This window comes from Mobula hypostoma, chromosome 25 (assembly GCF_963921235.1).
Source record: "Mobula hypostoma chromosome 25, sMobHyp1.1, whole genome shotgun sequence".
In the NCBI taxonomy this organism is placed as follows: Eukaryota; Metazoa; Chordata; class Chondrichthyes; order Myliobatiformes; family Myliobatidae; genus Mobula; species Mobula hypostoma.
Genome location: NC_086121.1, coordinates 23474561 through 23493066, shown reverse-complemented (window position 1 = coordinate 23493066; position 18506 = coordinate 23474561). Strand labels below are relative to the sequence as shown.

Here is an 18506-nt window from a genome sequence, read left to right as displayed (position 1 = left end):
AAAAAACTCTCCTGTCATTTTTGTTTGTTTTCTAATTATCTTTAGTCATGTTCCTAGTTGTTGTTCCCTCAATCAAAGGGAAGAATCATCCTTCATGATTTTAAATACGAGATCTCCTTGAAACCTCTTCTGTTCCAATAAGAACAATTACTGCTACACCAATCAATTCACATAACTGAGGTCCTTCATCCTTGGTTAAAATTTACCTTGTTGCCATGGAAGAACATATTTTGAGCTGCTGATTTAAAAGGTCTAGGTATAGAGTAAAACAACATGGAAATAGGCCCTTTGGCCTGACTTGTCCATGCCAGCCATAGTGCCCACCAACCCATTTGCTCATATCCCAATAATCCCTCCTATCCATGTACTTATCCAAATGTCTTTTAAGTTATGTTTCTGTACCTGCCTCAACCACTTCATCTGGCAGATTATTTTATATACGCAGAACCCACTGCATGAAGAAGACACATGTTTTCCCGCTGACTCCAAGCCCTGGCTTCAGCTGACTAACATGTTCCACTTTGGTCCCTTGCCTAATGCCTGACTACCATGCTCCCCATTTGGCTCAAAATAGTTAGTTACTACCTGTTACACCGCTGGCATTTAGGGCAGCAAGGAATTTTCCACTGCTGTTTCTGTAACAATTTTGTTTGACTGGTCAGGGTTGTTGGCCCTGAGCTGCACCCCTGAACCTGGAGGACCGGTGGACCACTCTTAGTCTGGCCTCTACCCTTTGACCTGTTTGGCATGGGTGACCCTATAAAGAGTCAGAGCACAAGGGTCTGACTCCAGTCAACGTAGCTCTCCAGGTCATTGAGGCACTGAAGCCCCCAAACCCTGTTGTGGTCCTTATGGAGGTTGGTCCAAAATGTTCTGTCAAATTTCCCACAGACCTTTTTAGTTTAAATCAGGGCATTTTCTAACCTTAGGGTGCTATTAAAACTCTTACATATGGTACATATTTTCAACTTACATCAAACTTACTTTGTATATTATTACTAAGCTAAATTTTTTACTGGGTGACAGGTGAGATATTCCCTATCTGTCCCTACAATCGAATGGTCTGCCATCCCTCAATGTCACACAAAGGCCACTGACTTGAATGTGACCCTGGTGAGCAGATACCTCCTGTGGATTAGTATTAGTGTAATAATATTGTCAAATTAGTGTCAAACTGAATTACAGGCAAATTGTAACCACACCAAATGCAATTATAAATTCATATGGTTAGATCTGATGCAACTGCTACCTCATTAGGCTCTGGACCAAGTATTTAATGGTCAACATAGACAGTGAAGTACTTGTGCTTCTAGGATAAGCCAGTCAAAACCAGTGAGAAATGATCGGGATTGTCTAAGATTTAAAACAATGTACAACAGTAACAGTGAAAGCACAAACCCCACCCTTGACATTATTATGAATTTGTTTTAACTGAAAATCAGGATGACTCACTTAACAGACTGGTAGAGGGCTGAATATCTGTACCACAATATTTGTTGATCAGCTTTTCCCTTTGTGTTGGTTAATTCAATGGTGACCCCAATGACTTTATGCATCACATCAGATGGAGAAGCATTTACATTCAGTGTTGTTATGGTAAAACGTTGCAGCGAAACACAAGTGATGTTGACGGGAATGAAAGCCGTGATGCTAAAATGTGGACAAGCAGTTGAAACTGGGAAATTGGAAAACAAAAGATTGTATCAGAATAATGAGTGTTGCCTTGGATTCAGTAGTGAACTCAGTAATCACTAGAATGTTTCAGCTTCAATTAGCCCCTGGCAATACCTCATTTTAAATTGCATAGGAAATCACAGCAGAAGAGTATCATGCAGTGAGGGATACAATAGGCTCTTTTCTCAAACACGGTTGCTCTGTCAAACGTTGAGATGTACACTCTGTTAAAATAAGTACTTTTCATTTGGCACACATGTAAACAATATCACGGCCCTTCAGTGGTTTTTTTGCTGATGGGCAGAGTGTAGCACCATTGCTGGTGCATGCACACAGTGATCTTCACACGAACGCACACTGCTTGCTGCAAGGTGTGTTAGCACATACTGGTTTGTGTACGCACATCATCGTGGATGCAAATAACTGGTCTGATGCCTAATAAGCTGGCACAACACCCTTCAGGTATGACTCGGTGTTACTAACATCACTGGCTTATAAAGATAAAATGCTAAGTGACTCAGTCTCATGGCACAGAAGCAGACTCCCATTCTGAATTCATACTTGGCCTCAAGCCTAATAAGTTAACAATTGCATCGGTTCCAACCATACAAACTGATTGCTGTATCAGGTGTAGTTACGATGTGCCTGTAATTCAATTTCAGTTTTGATTGATGCTGATGTGCTTTCAAGATAATACTCAGTTAAATTGCCAGGGATGCTCTATCACCTGTCATAATTTGTTCATCAAGCCAATGTGTTTTCCCTGCTCTTTATTAGGAATGGTCAGTTCACGGAACTAAATCAAGGCTCACTCCATCACCCTCACACTCTTTCACTGGTCAGTTTACATCCTGCCACCTGGTGTTAACTGCAAATACCAAAACTTCAAATTAGCAATTTACAACATTTTAAATGGAGTTGGGTTAAGTCCACTAATTTCTTCAATACTGCTCCTTGTTGATGGTAATTTCTTCCAACTCCTTACCCCATGTAGACCTGCTGTTCCCCACTATTTCTAGGAGACTGCCAGTGTCATACTGTCTAAGGACTATTACTTTGTGGTTATACTTTCTTGGATTCACAAAACGTACAGCAATCACTTAAAAATATACGATAGTTCTGTGGTTTGTTCAAGTTTCAGGTGTCACGTAACTGCATTGTTCTTCTGGCAAATCGCAACATGAATTCTTTTCAACGTCAGAGGTGAGAGGAAAAAAGTCAAAGTAAAGCATGTCTAAGATGCTCAGCTTTGGCATTTTTATAAGATTATGAAAACTGGTAGAACAAAGAACAGACTTAATAGAAAGTGGGTACAATGATTGTTACAATTTTCTAACAATTTTAATTTTCTGGATGGAGAGCTATATTATACTATGAACGCAATGAGTATGGTGCAGAAAAGGTCAGCAGATCATCGATTTCAGGGACTCTGATCTCTCATTTGTTTTTAACTATTCTGCAAAGAATACTTTTTGCTCAAGTGTAGTTTTGATTTCCACTGTAAGTTATAACAAGTTTGGGACGGGACAGAATAATGAACTCTTCAGAGTTGTCTCGTACAAAATTTCAAGTATAGAGTGAAATGGTCTTCTTGTACTCAGTCTGATTTATATTAAGCAAATAAATTCTTACGGTACAAAAATATATGGCATCAGGTTCCATTAAATTGCTCACCCATTTTAATGCTACCAATTATATCCACCTTATTTCAGTTAGACTAACCTTTGCATGCTTGGTTCCCTTTGTAAGTTAATCAGTCCATTGAAGGTGTGCTACATTCCATCTACTCACCTTGAAACAAGCAATTTCCAAATCTGATATCATCTACACGCTTTTGTTCATCTTCATAGTGCCCCTTGATGATGCCACCTACAGACATGAAGTAAACCCTGTTCTGCATCTACACCAAATTTCAGACCCAGCCAAACCCTAGCTATCAGTTAATTCCCTCTTCTATAATGCCGTAGGTTTCTACTGCATATGTGCAAGAAATATGAAATTTATGCAAGGCTCACTGAATCTGGAGTGAATTATAAAACTACTGTAGATACTCAGCAAAAACACATACAAAGTCCTGGAGGAACTCGCCAGGTCAGGCAGCATCTATGTAAAGGAATAAAGAATTGACATTTCAGGCTGAGACTCTTCATCAGGACTGGACAGGAAGGGGGAAGAAGACAGTGGGGGGGGGGTCCCCCTTCTTTCTTCCTCCACACCCCATTCTGGCTCCTCTCTTACCTCTTCTCTATTCCTTGTCTGCCAATCACCTCCCTTTGGCTTTCCTCCTCCTCCCCTTTCTCCCACAGTCCACTCTCCTATCTGATTTTCTTCAGCCTTTTACCTTTTCCACCCATCATCTCCCAGCTTCACACTTCATCCTCCCTCCCCGATCCATCTACCTTGCCCCATCATCTGGCTTTCCTTATCACCTTCTAGCTTTTTCTCCTTCTCCCCCCTCCATCTTTTTATTCTGTCTCCCCACCCCCCCGCTTCCTTTCCTATATGGATGACTGGAAAAGTTAGCTGTGCTCATTAACAAAGTTGTGAATAGAATTGTTGGACAAATAAGCAGTAAGGACAAGGTCTGAGGAGCAGTGCAGACAAAAGTGATTTAGCGTTGCATGCGATAGATCAGCTTGGTAACTGGCACTGATATGCCAAATCTTGCTGTGATGTATTATCTCTTCCTGTTGCATGGTTTATTACATGCATAAATAATATTAAACATCTGGTGTTAAGGAAATTATAAAGCTAATACACATCAGGGAAACAGAAAGTTAAACCAAAATGTTTGCTGAAATCAAGGCGCAGGGAATACAGAGAAAACATATCAATAATAAAGAATCAGTAATGTAAAATGTAGCCTCTGAAACACAGAAAGAACACGCATTAGGATTATACATTCAGTGGTCACTTTATCAGGTAGCCATTGAGTGTATGTTTGTAGTCTTTTGCTGGTGTAGCCCATTCACTTCAAGGTTCAATGTGTTGTGTGTTCAGAGATGCTCCTCTGCAGACCACTGTTGTAACACGTGTTTATTTGGGTTAGTCACCTTCCTGTCAGCTTGAACCAGTCTGGCCATTCTCCTCTGACCTCTCTCATTATCAGGGTGTTTCTGCCCACAGAACTGCCACTCACTGGATGCTTTTTGTTTCTCGCACCGTCCTCTGTAACTCGAGACACTGTTGTGCGTGAAAATCCCAGGAGATCAGCAATTTCTGAGATGTTCAAAGCACCACGTCTGCCACCAACAATCATTCCACAGTCAAAGTCACTTAGATCACATTTCTTCCCCATTCTAATGTTTGGCCTGAACAACAATTGAACCGCCTCTTTTTCTTCTTGTAAGGTTTAATGGTGGCTGGCAGAACAACATAAGGTGCATTACCGCCATCTACTGAGTTGGATTGTGGAGCAAAGAGAAAAGAAGTATACCCACTAAATTCCATTGCCCAAAAAATAACTCAAACAGTATCAAAGCATCTAATGCTTTTCAGTAAGTCAAAAATGCACTTATGTATGATGGCAGTGATATCCTAACAAACTTTCCATGTTAAACTGTGCCTGTCCCAAAGATTTCAATTTAACAATTAGCTGTTTCCTTTGCACCTCATAGGAACTGCATTCAAACAATATATGCTGCACCGTTTCTTGACAAGTGCATTACCTTCGAACGCCTGTATCATACATATTAATTCTAAACAAGGAACTATTCAACCTAGTATGTCGAATACATAAACGTGTAATTATAACTCTTCCTTCCTTTTATACCCATCTCCCAGCTGAGCTCCCTACATTCTCTGAATTTTATAGAAATGCCATCCTTTCTTTTCCTTATCCCAACATTGTTGCCATAGTGATCGAATAGACTTTTTTTATTATGGCTTTCATCTTCCCTTTATGCAAAGGCACTACTATATTTATATCCTTAATTTTAAGTGATTGCTTGGCAAGAATGTCTGCCACCTCATTTCATTCACCCCCAACATGGGCAGGGACCCATAAAAAATGTAGACACAGACCTACACCATGCAGCCTCAACTGATGTTGTCCAATCTCAAGAAGAGTATCTGGCCTACAATTTGAAATACCCTTTTTAATAGATGTCGAGACCAAGAACCAATCGGACCACTGAAGTATATAATCAGGGAGCATTCCTTCCACCCAATCCAAGGCTAAAATGATAGCAACCATCTCAGGCATGAATACTGATATTTTGCCTAATAATCATTTCTTAATAGTCATGTGAAACTTTGGAACATTATCTGAAACACCTGAATGACCTGAGGATTTTTTCGCCTGTGTAGATATGCAAGAATCCATAATATCTGCCTTACATATATTGCTGAACTTCCTGTGTCACTGATATACCATTGCTCTTCATCTTGATCTTTTCCTCAAGCTCCAAATCAACCACTGGCAAAGAAAAAACCATGGAGGAGCAACAGAAAGGGGTACACTGGGTCAATATTCCACATTAATCAAACCACAGTTTTGTGTCTATTCATTTCCCGTCCACCCACACCGAAGACCTTATGAATACCGTGCTCCCAATTCTCTACTAACGTCGCCAATATTGGATGACCAATTTATGTCCTCTTGCGTTAACCAAAAGAACCATTGCTAAATGTAACCTGTGTGGATGTGAAGGTATTTCATCCATTTCTACCAACGATGCCGAAACTGGGAATGATTTAATAGTACAACATAATCTCAATGCTTGAGCTTGAATTTTATCCAGAGGCTTTAAGATCATTGGTGTGGCTGGCCCATAAGTAACATATTTATAATCAAAGACAGATCTGATTAAAACAATATATATTTGTTTTAGTAATCTCCTACTCCCACCCCAATCACACTCAACTAAGTGCCTGAGCACATTAAAGGCTTTTTTTTACACTTCTCTAGAATTTTATTCACATGTACCTTCCACATCAGCCAGAGAATTAGAAATGAATACCAATGAATTGATCTACTTGACATGAAACAGAAGTGTGTGGGCCATGGCAGTCAAAGTTCAATCTGGGCATGGCACCTGATGATGATGATGATGTTCCACGTTAGCCTTGTGCCCATCAACATACTTAAAAACTTTACACTGACTCTTACTTAAGAGCTTCACCATATAACTTTAGATCAATTTGGGGCGTACTGTTCCTTTTAGAAAAGCAAATAACTTGTGTCTTTGCAACAGAGAACCTAAACTCCCACTGACATCCCCATTCCTCTACTTTATTAAAAACAGCCTACATTTTCATATCTATATAATTTATATTCCTGCCTCTCAAATGAACCTCTTGAACAGGTCTGCATGCTTTTATGCATCAAGTTTGTGTAACATGATTGGCTGATTAAGTATTTACATTAATGGGGTGTACAGTTGTATCAAATAAAGTGGCCACTGAGTGTATAGAGAGTTGATTGCACTGAGGGAACTATAAGCTGAAATGCAAAGGGAGATTTTCATGCTCACTTACTAATTTCAGGAGGTAGGAGTGAAGGGAAGGACCTTTAAAAAGACAAGCATCATTGATTGGTTAATGGGAGGATACTTTAGCCAATAAAAGGAAGGTAAGGTTAAGAGGAGTAGATGTGTGGCGGTAATGCACCATTAAGCTGGATGCCAACCGCCGTAAAACAAGATACAGGAGTAGATGTATTGAAATAGCTATTTTCCAAGGGTGACCTGCAGGCTAGTGGAAGGAAGGAACACCTTACATCTCCTTTGGTAGAGATGTATCTCCACCCCGCCACCCACTAGCAGCAGCAGAGCTGCCTATGGCTTGAGCCACAGGAGATGGGTGGGCCCACCTAAGTGTATTCTTGGACTTTGCAGGAAGCTAGAGAGGAAATGACAGAGGCTTTTGTGGAGATATTTCTTTCATCGTTAGCCACTGGCAAAATTTTGGAAGATGGGTAATGTTGCTTCGGAATGATAGCAAGCCAGGGACCTATAGGCTGGTGAGCTTGATATCCATAAGATATAGGAGCAGAATTAGGCCATTTGGTCCATCGAGTCTGCTCTGCCATTTCTTCATGGCTGATTCATTTTTCCTCTCAGCGGTCTCCTGCCTCTACCCCTCACTCCCAGTATCCCTTCATGCCTTGACCGATCAAGACATCTCTCAACCTCTGCCTTAAACATACATGAAGACTTGGTTCCGCAGCTGCCTGTGGCAACAAATTCCAGAGATTCAGCACTCTCTAGGTAAAGAAATTCCTCCTCATTTATGTTCTAAAGGGACGCCCCTCTATTCTGAGGCTGTGTCTTCTGGTCTTAGACTCTCCCACCATTGGAAACATCTTCTCCACATCCACTCTATGAAGACCTTTCCCCATTCAATAGGTTGTTGTTACATCACTCCTCATTTTTCTGAATTCTAGTGAATATCAGGGGTAAGGAAGATACTGGAGGGAATTCTGAGGGGCAGAATCTACCAGCATTTGGCTACAGTCTGATTTGGAGGAGCCAACATGGCTCTGTGCGTGGGAAGTTGTGTTAATGAATTTTTTAGAAGCTTTGGAAGAGCTATCCAAAAGAGTAAGTGGATACAGGGCACTGGATGTGCTTTATTTGGACTTTGGCCATTAGTAAGGCTGCACTTGGGAGTATTATGAACAATTTTAGTCACTTTGTTAAAGGAAGGGTAAGGTTAATTTGGAAAGAGTGCACAAAAGATTTGAGGATGTTGCTGCTGCCGGAGGGTCTGTGTTACAGGAAATGGTTGACCAGAGTAGATTTGCCTTCCTTGGTACACAAGCGAATAAGCAAAACCAAAGAGCTGGTTATTAACTACAGGAGGAAATAGCTAGAAATAGCTAGAGCCAGTCCTCATTAGGGTAAAAGTGTTGGACAGGAGTCAGTGGCTTTAAATTCCCTGACACCAAAGTATCAGAATATCTGTCCTGGAACTAGCATATAATAGTCCTCAAAGAAGACATGGCTTTCTTAGTTTGCGCAGATTCAACACGTCACTGACAAAAAAGCTCTGACTCACTTCTATAGATGCACAGTATCCTAACTGGGAGCATCACTGCCTGATATGGAAATACCAATGCCCAGAGGGGAAAAAATAAAGTTATGGAAAGTGGTGGATACAGACCAGTCCATCACGGGTGAAGCTCTGCCCACCTCTAAGTACACTTACATGGCGTGCTGTCACAAGAAAGCAGCATCCATCATCAAAGACCCTCACCATCCGGGCCATGCCCTTTTCTCACAACCACCATTGGGTAGGAGGTACAGAAGCCTGGGGTCCCACACCAGCAGGTTCTGTAACAGTTATTACCCTACAAACATTGGGTTCTTGAACTGGCACGGATAACTTCAATCACCACCACTCTGAACTGATTCTAAATCTGCAGACTCACTTTGAAGGACATTTTACAATGCAGATTCTCAATATTATTTATTTGCGGTTTGTCTTCTTTTGCACATTGGTGTTTGTCAGTCATATCTTTTTGTAAAACTCCATTGCATTTCTTTTTTTTCTGTAAACACCTGCAGGAAAGTGAACTCAAGGTAGGAATGGTAACATACATGTACTTTGATAATAAATTTACTTTGAACTTTGAATGAAGAGTGACTTTATAGAAATGTTTAAAATTATGAGAGACATAGATAAGGTGCATGGCAACAGTCTTTTCACCTGGGTAGGGGAACCCTAGACTAGAGTGCATAGGTTTAGGGTGGGTGGGGGAGATTGAAGAGGGATTTGAGGGGGCAACTTTATCATTGTGAGTACACAGTATGGGGCTGGTTGCCAGAGGAAGTGATTGGGACAGGTACAATAGAACCATTTAAGAAGCTCTTGGATATGTACATGGAGGGATACAGGCTAGAGCATAGGAAATTTATGCTGGTGGAGTGGACAATGTGGTCAGCATAGACTGGTTGGGCTGAAGGGCCTGTACCTTTTCTGCATTGATCTAATTCTGATTCTGGCATGGAGGGAGTACGTGTCCTAACATGGGGGTCACTTGAGTGATGTGAGACAAGAAATGCATCATTGTCATGGTCACTGTAATAGTGGGTTTAAATTATAACTTTTACTGGACCACTTAATTTCTTTGGCAGGGTAGAAAATGCATTACACAGACCAAACCTGGATATGGATTTGGAGGCCAAAAAATATCCAAATTCTTGAGAGCAAAGGGAGGTTGGAATTAACCTGGTGGTCACAAGGGTGTAGGAAAAGCTTGATCGACAATGGTAAGGACTCATTTTGGGGGACTTAGAGGTTCATGTTGCATGTGTTTCTGGATTCTGGTTACTTTTTTTTGCTGTTCTTGAGTGGTTTGAACTGGGATGCTTTGGTGAAGAATGACATTGCGGTCCCCAGTGGACTAGTGGCGTGGGACTGAGCTAAACTGAATACTACTGGACTACCTGTTTGGTTGCCGGCCGCTCGGCCATGGCTTTTGGTCGGGCGCCGAGCGCTCAGAGAGATTCAGCTGGGGCAGGCGCCCGGCCGGGGGCCGTGGTCGGCGACTTGGGCCGGCTCCCCCACTGGACTTAGTCTGGTGAGGAGGGTGTGAGGACACCCAACAGGACTGAAAAAAACAAGACCTGACAAAGGGCGGGTGAGTTCCTTGTGAGCCAACGGCCATCTTCCGTGGAAGAGATTAAAGCCTCACCACGTATCTACGAGTCGTATGCTATGCACTTAGTTAGAAGAGACATGATATGAACTTGGGCGCTGCACCGTATGCCTGGACCTGCCCAAGGCCTCCACCTAAGGAAGGGCCAAGCTCGAAGAAGTGGCCGTGGCTGGAGGCCGACATGGCCTCGGGCTTGAGTTCCGCAGGGGCGGCAGCGGACGGTGCCAAGGCAGCCAGCGAGAACAAACTGGAGGAGAGGCTGTACTTGGTGCTGTCGCAAGATCGAAGAAGATGGAGGAGCATAGCTGCCAACCCCGGATTTGGGATGGCATCCACTGACTGGACTACTGGTTTGATGTTTGATATTCTTTGTGGTTTGCCGGCTTTCTGCCGTTAGCTCAATTTGTTCTTTTCTTCGCACGTTGATGTTTTCTCGAAGGGGTTCCATGGTGTTTCTTTGTTTCGTGCCTGTCTGTGGCAAGACAAATCTCACAGCAGTATTCTGTATACATACTTTGATAATAAATGTACTTTGAATCTTTTGAATGGGAATCCTGAACAGGAAGATGAGGCAAGGAATCCACTTAAAATTTTGGAGCAGATATTACCCGGGAGAGAGGTGAATTGAGGGGATATGAAACTGGCTGAGTATCTTATTTTCTCTTGGTTATATGAGGTATTTATACATATTGTCATGCTGAGTTGCTGTCATGGCGAAGTTCCAGATAATGTTATTCAGGATGCTTGGTAAGTTATTGTTCCGCCACAGTATCAAATGCTGCTCTTTAAATGTTGTTAATATCGCTTTTCAAGGCCCTGCATGCTAATGTCTGACCTCTGAATGAGCTGAGGTACCAAATTTCAGCTTGGAGGAGAACGAGAGGGGCCACTATTAGGCTTCTTCAGGCAATGAGGGCAGTGAGCCATTTATATTTTCTTGTGTCCAGCCTCTTTGAAATGGTTTTGGCAAGAATAATTTCTAATATTTTCTTTGCCTGTTTTGAAAAATGAACTGTAATGCATTCTCTTCGTAGGTGTGAATTTTAACTTGTGACTCAATCTTCTATGAATCACTGGTTGAATTTAGATGCCAGTTAGCGGAGCTGTGGCTGTGTTTGTTATTTAGCACAAGGACTGCAAGGTCTGACAGCAAAAAAATTACCCTAAACGTGTCAGGCATTCATTATCTGGTGAGAGATCAAAACAGATCCCTGTTCCCACGTGTCCAGTTCACAATGCTTACCTTCACATTACAATAATGCATTTCTCTATTAACAATCTGTATTTCTGGCTGTCTCTGCTTGAGTTACTTTTCCTCCTAGCATATGTTTTATTTTTCTTGCCATCCAAATTTCTAACTCCATTGCTAACTTCATTAATCTTCATTAAAACTTCCAGTATTGGTATAAATTTTACCTGGTCGTCAAATCTTATTTTCATATGCTGAAGGTTTAAGTTGCACTGCAATGAACAGCCCAAAGGAAACAGTTAGTGTCTCACATAGCATTAAAAATAGCTGGTAGCTGCAATTAGCTTCAGATTCATAGCCATTGTCAAATTTTCATTACTGCAACAATTGTTTAATATCATGGGCTTTTACTGCCGCAATACAACTTTGAATGAAAGAAACAGCATTTATTATGCCCTTCACGGATGTTCCAATGCTCAACTGGTGGGGGGGAAGGGGGAAGAAGAGCAGCATTTCCCAGTTTTAAAAACCTTTTATAACCTCTCATCAAAATGCTTCAGTCAATGCGCACTTCTCAAAGCATGATAAATGATCAGTTAAATTGGAGGAACAATAGATTTTGTGGAACTATCCTGCTCTTGCAAATGTTGCCCAGGCATCTGTTAAAGCTTAATGTCATATCTAAGAGACTCAGAAACTTTAGACTTGTTCTTTCCAAATCAGGATGCAAATTAAACCAAAGGATGCTGAGGCAAAAGGAAATATGGTGGCTACAACTAGCACTGGGAAATCTCAAATTATAAAAAAGTACAATATTTTTGAGATCAGTGAACTGAAGTGGTAACACTTTCTCTCCTAAAGATCCTGCCTGACCTGTTTAGAGTAAATCCACCAGTTTCTTTTTTCTTTCCAGAATTACAACGGCAGTCTTGTTTCTCAAATGTTTTGTTATTATTGGTGCGATCTGTAGAGACCCATACCATGACCGTAGATGTTTTTGCGACTGGATTTTGTTTATTCCAATGTTCTTAATACTTAATCTGTTTACAACAAATCTGGCAAACCAACATAGTACTGAAAATGCAAATAACTTTGGGAAAGTGAAACATAAACATGAGCCTGATGAATGATAGGAGGTGACTAATATATGTGAATGGGTGCCAATAGTAAAATTTTCTGAAGTATTTCCAATATATATTACATGTTGATTGTAGTTATTCTACACGTAAAACAGCATACTTTTGGTATTGCTACTGTTACTTTCAGAAACTTGCAATTTTTTTCCTGGTTTAGTGGCAGTCAAAACAATTTTAAAAACAAACTGGAAACTAATGAGAGCATTTTCAGATTTCCATATGAAACAGGTCTTATGTCCTGTTGTTTTCCTATTGCGGGGTGGTGCAGAGCACACCGGGACACCAGCATGCAGGATAATCACTGATCTGTATTGACAACCGTGCTTGTACGTTATGTGAACTCCTCCCGCGTGGGAGTGGCTAACAGCCTGGTATAGGAATAACCTATAACCAGTAGTATGCGACACAGTCTGATTTCCTCCAATCTATTTCCACACATTCCCATGTCAATTCCATCACCCACCTTAATGATGGGCAAATTACAACAGTAAATTGCTGTACTAACCTGCAGGAGGGAATTCATGTGGTCAAAAGGAAAATGTGCAAATTCCACAGAGCACAGGATTGCACTCTGGTTGCTGGAGTAATGAGACAATAGCTCTCCTAATGGCGCCGCAGTGCCTCTGGTAAGAGCATTTATGAACAACAGCACTTTTTAAACAAAGTAATAACATTTAACATTTCAAATACAACTAATAAAACCGAATGATCCAGAAGTGTAAGAGGCTTTACATGACTTTTGTTTCTTTATGGACATTTAAATGCCAATGTTACTGAAGGGTTAACAGATGGCAACACAATGTATGAAGAGGAAACATGCAAACACTAATGGAAAAGAGCCCATGACAGGCACTATCCAGGGTTAAAGAGAAACAACAAAATTAAAAGCCTTTTTTGTTTGCAGGGTGTTAAATTGGGAAAATTACAATCAGTGTTGTCAGTGCTTCCACACATTTACAAAGGTACCAGGATACATGACCTCAGCAACAGTTTCAAGGTTTGACACTGTTAGGATTCTCTTTGAGAACTGAGTGCTAACTTTGCTGTCCAAACCAAGTGTGCAATGTAACAGTGCCCAACTTAAACTGCAATTCATGTGAGAGCAGCAGAAACTGTAAGTGTTCATGATACACTGAACCTTGATGCAGTATATTGACTCAAAACATTGACAAATCCTTTCCTCCCACAGATGCTACTTGACCTGCTAAGTTCTTCCAGCAGAATGCTTATTGCTCCAGATTCCAGCATCTGGAGTCTCTTGTCTCCATTGTTACTTTCCTATTGCTGGGTTAAAGGAATGTGCTTGGGGTAAAATCACAGTATCCAACATAGTATTTGAACTGTAGATAGCTAAAATGTAACACACATTCATCATGGAATGCCAAATTTAAAATTTTCTTCACATGACGGAAAGACCCAACACATTTGAACCCGAGAAACTCAGTGCTCAAAGTTGCATCGTAAAATTCATTTAAAATAAATCTAAAATTATTTTAATACATCAGAAATAAGTTAATTATGGAGAGGGGGTAGGTACTCACAATGGACGAAAGATCCACATTAATCATTTTTGTATCATCCATAACAATTGGCTGTAGACCTGCTACATTCAGTTGTACTGAAGAACTACGATACACAAAATTTAGAAGCCAATCTCCCCTGTTGGAGCAAACAAGAATTTCCTTTAGAATAAAGGTCTGGAAATCAACATAATCCCCAAAATAAATTTTGCCTGAAAATTCTACACTGAAATCTAGATATGCTTTGAGCTCATTCTGAGCTATGCAACTGTTTTCTCCCTTAAACAATTACATATTTTTAAACAAACTTCTGCTGCATGAAGATCACACTTACTAACTTAGTGGCAGTTATTTCAGACTTTACATTGTTTAGTCAAGAAGTGATGACACCCCATTAAAATAAATTTATCAATGAATCTAGTCCAGAATTGCTATAATTTCAATCTGACATAGTCAGGGAAACCAGACACATGTAAGGTAATTAATTGATCCAATAAATTTTCAATGTGTCTGTTCTGGCTCATTACAGTCTAAAGCTAATTCCTTTCCTCTGCCCATTGTCATATTTCAGATATTGCCTAAAATATTGATGTATGACTCTATTGGCTATGGTGCAGTTTGACAGGAGTAGGCAGTTTAAATGGGTTGGTATGGACTGGATGGGCCGAGGGGCCTCTTTCTGAGCTGTACTTTTCTATGACTCGATATAAAATGTACAGCCCCTCATACATGTTCTTCATATGCTGTGTTCTAATAATTTTCTGCATTACTAAACTCCCAAGTATCCTTGGGGAAGTTTCTTAAGGCAACAACCTTGCCCTCAGGTCAGAGTTTGGGTTCTCAGAATCCCACTCCAGAGACTTGAACTCAAAAATACTGCAGATGCTCCAGGGTGGTACAGGCTTCATAATGAGACATTAAACCATGTGGACCAAGAAGCTCCCATGCCATTATTTCAAAGCATAGCAGAGTTTTCCAATAAAAGTCTGGCAAAAAAAAACCCTGTCTAGTATTCATATTTAACCAAAATCACTAACTCTGATCCATTTCTGATTGTGTGTTACACACCCTTGTTTTAATGTATTATTAAAGAAAACCCAAAATTAAGGGGACACCATCTTTGTACAGTTTCTACTTTTGAATTCAACCAAGTATAAAATCTTCCTTGACTTCCATGTTTCATGATCCTAATAAACACCACTTGTATTTTTCACAAACACAAGGATATCTGCAGATGCTGGAAATTCAAGCAACACACATAAAAATTCGGTCCTGACGAAGGATCTCGGCTGAAATGTCGACTGCACCTCTTCCTACAGATGCTGCCTGGCCTGCTGCATTCACCAGCATTTTTTATGTGTGTTACTTGTATTTTTGCCCAGATTTCATTGCTGTTGCTTCCAATTTCAATCCATTATTCTATTTAACTATTTTCACATTTTAAAAATAAACAAAGGTTATTACATTTTGAGACATATGGGCTTAACAGGCAGGATATGCTTGGGTACCTGCAATAGCCATTGATTATACGGCCTGCAACCACTTTAGTGAGAGGTTTCCAGTGTTTGGTCCCACCTTCCACTGGTGCTCCCAGTAACACGACATCTTCAATAATTCCTTCACAATCTATATAAACAAAAAAGGGTGTAATGAAACCTCATGCATAAATTAATGATAATGTACGTAGTTACTAGGATTGCATGTTAATATAAATGGCAACTGTTGAACCTGCTAAGTCAACAGTGCAATCAAGATCAACCTGATTAGTTTAATAGCTTACAGTAAAGAATCTCTTAATTATAAGGATAGATTTTGAATGTAATACAAGGCATTTATTTATTAAATATTTATTTCTGTAACTCTGAATACACGGTTTTAAATGGTGCTGTAAATAGTACAAATGTCACTCATGCACAAAGCCCAACAGATGGCAATAAAATTAATATCCAGTTAATCTCTTCTTACTGACTCAGAGTGATGGGAAATTGATCGAGACACAGTGGTGCTCTCTGTGCTTTTTCTAATAGTTATCTCTTTAGCTTTATTGAAAACATAGTACTGACAGGCTGAATGGTCTCTTGTGCTGTAATAATTCAATGACACATGGAATATGCATAACATTTTAAGGAAAAATGGTCCAGCTGTGGCTAGTAAGACACTAGCATTAGATTAAAAGACTTATAAAGTTCTCAAAAAGAACAGCAAGCTTATGGGATGGGAACATTCCTGAATTCAGTACTGGAGAATCAGGAAGCAAAGCAGAAATAATGAAAAGATCATAAGTAATTCTACAAAATGAAGATTAGTAGTGAAAGTTAATGCGGGTCACTTAATAGACCGAGACAGAGAAACTATGTTGTGAGATAAGAAAATGGCAAAAGTTAAACAAGTATCTGTTGGAAGACAAGGGAATCCAGCACCCCCCCCTCCCAGAAATGGTGAAGGACAGGTCTAAGATGAATGAGGAGTTGAAAGAAATATGCCGAAGTAAAACAGGTCTGGAAAAATTAACAGGTCCAAAAGCTGATAAATCTCCAGAACCCGATTATCATATTTTGTAAGCAGTTGACTGTGGAGACCGTTGGTGAGTCCTGATGAATGGTCTCAGCCCATAAAGTTGACTGTTCATTCCTCTCCATCAATGCTGCCTGGCCTGCTGAATCCCTTCAGCATCTAGCGTGCGTTGCTCTGGATTTCCAGTATCTTCAGAATCTCTTGTATTTACGGACACTCCCTTGTCTTTTTCCAAAAGTATACACATTTTAGAATGGATTCTATGGATTGTAACTCCATTACTCAAGCGGGGGGAGGGGAACCAATGGAACTGTAGGCCAATTAGCTTGAGATCAATGATGAGAAAAGTTTCAAGAATAAATTATGAAGGAAAGAGTTGAAGGTGTTTCAAAAACGAGCAGAGTTAATGTGAATCTGTGAGAGGAAAAGCTTTAAGTTTGTAACTAGTAGAACGAATAAGGGAAAACCAATATTGTATGTGGATTTTGATAACAATAGATAATTAAAATTACAATCCACAGGATTGGAGCTGATATACTGACACAGATTAGAGGTAGTTAATGGAAAGGATACAGAGGAGATTTACCAGGATGCTGCCTGGTTTAGAGAGTATGCATTATAATCCGAGATTAAGGGAGCTAGGGCTTTACTCTTTGGAGAGAAGGAGGATGAGAGGAGACATGATAGAGGTGTACAAGATAATAAGAGGAATAGATAGAGTGGATAGCCAGCACCTCTTCCCCAGGGCACCACTGCTCAATACAAGAGGACATGGCTTTAAGGTAAGGGGTGGGAAGTTCAAGGGGGATATTAGAGGAAGGTTTTTTACTCAGAGAGTGGTTGGTGCGTGGAATGCACTGCCTGAGTCAGTGGTGGAGGCAGATACACTCGTGAAGTTTAAAAAACTACTAGACAGGTATATGGAGGAATTTAATGTGGGGGGGCTTATATGGGAGGCAGGGTTTGGCACAACATTGTGGGCCGAAGGGCCTGTGCTGTGCTGTACTATTCTATGTTCTATGAAAGAAAAGGGCAGGAATAAATGGATCATCTTCAAATTCAGAGTTTGCACTGAGGTGCTGCAGGAATTGATACCCATGCTCACGGCCAATAACAATGAATTTAAGAGGGGATCACGCGATTGCACATAAGTTTTCTGACAATACAAAGCTGAGTGCCACTGAGTGGAAGATTCAGAGGTTGTTCTGGAAGATACTGGCAGGCCAACTGGCTGAGCTTGGAAAATAGCAACACACATCAAAGTTGCTGGTGAACGCAGCAGGCCAAGCAGCATCTATAGGAAGAGGCGCAGTCGACGTTTCAGGCCGAGACCCTTCGTCAGGACTAACTGAAGGAAGAGTGAGTAAGGGATTTGAAAGCTGGAGGGGGAGGGGGAGATGCAAAATGATAGGAGAAGACAGGAGGGGGAGGGATAGAGCCAAGAGCTGGACAGGTGATAGGCAAAAGGGGATACAAGAGGATCATGGGACAGGAGGTCCGGGAAGAAAGACAAGGGGGGTGGGGACCCAGAGGATGGGCAAGAGGTATATTCAGAGGGACAGAGGGAGAAAAAGGAGAGTGAGAGAAAGAATGTGTGCATAAAAAAGAGTAACAGATGGGGTACGAGGGGGAGGTGGGGCCTAGCGGAAGTTAGAGAAGTCAATGTTCATGCCATCAGGTTGGAGGCTACCCAGACGGAATATAAGGTGTTGTTCCTCCAACCTGAGTGTGGCTTCATCTTTACAGTAGAGGAGGCCGTGGATAGACATGTCAGAATGGGAATGGGATGTGGAATTAAAATGTGTGGCCACTGGGAGATCCTGCTTTCTCTGGCGGACAGAGCGTAGATGTTCAGCAAAGCGGTCTCCCAG

General features: G+C 40.9%; 1 protein-coding gene across 1 annotated transcript in view; it reads right to left on the bottom strand.

Moving 5' to 3' along the window:
- Positions 1–18506, bottom strand: part of tmco4 (transmembrane and coiled-coil domains 4) — a 108911-nt gene that overhangs the window by 11776 nt on the left and 78629 nt on the right. The window contains exons 12-13 of the mRNA XM_063033180.1: positions 15630–15747; positions 14143–14260 (exon numbers count right to left, since the gene is read on the bottom strand). Coding sequence (XP_062889250.1) covers positions 14143–14260; positions 15630–15747 — 236 coding nt within the window. The remainder of the gene's footprint in view (positions 1–14142; positions 14261–15629; positions 15748–18506) is intronic.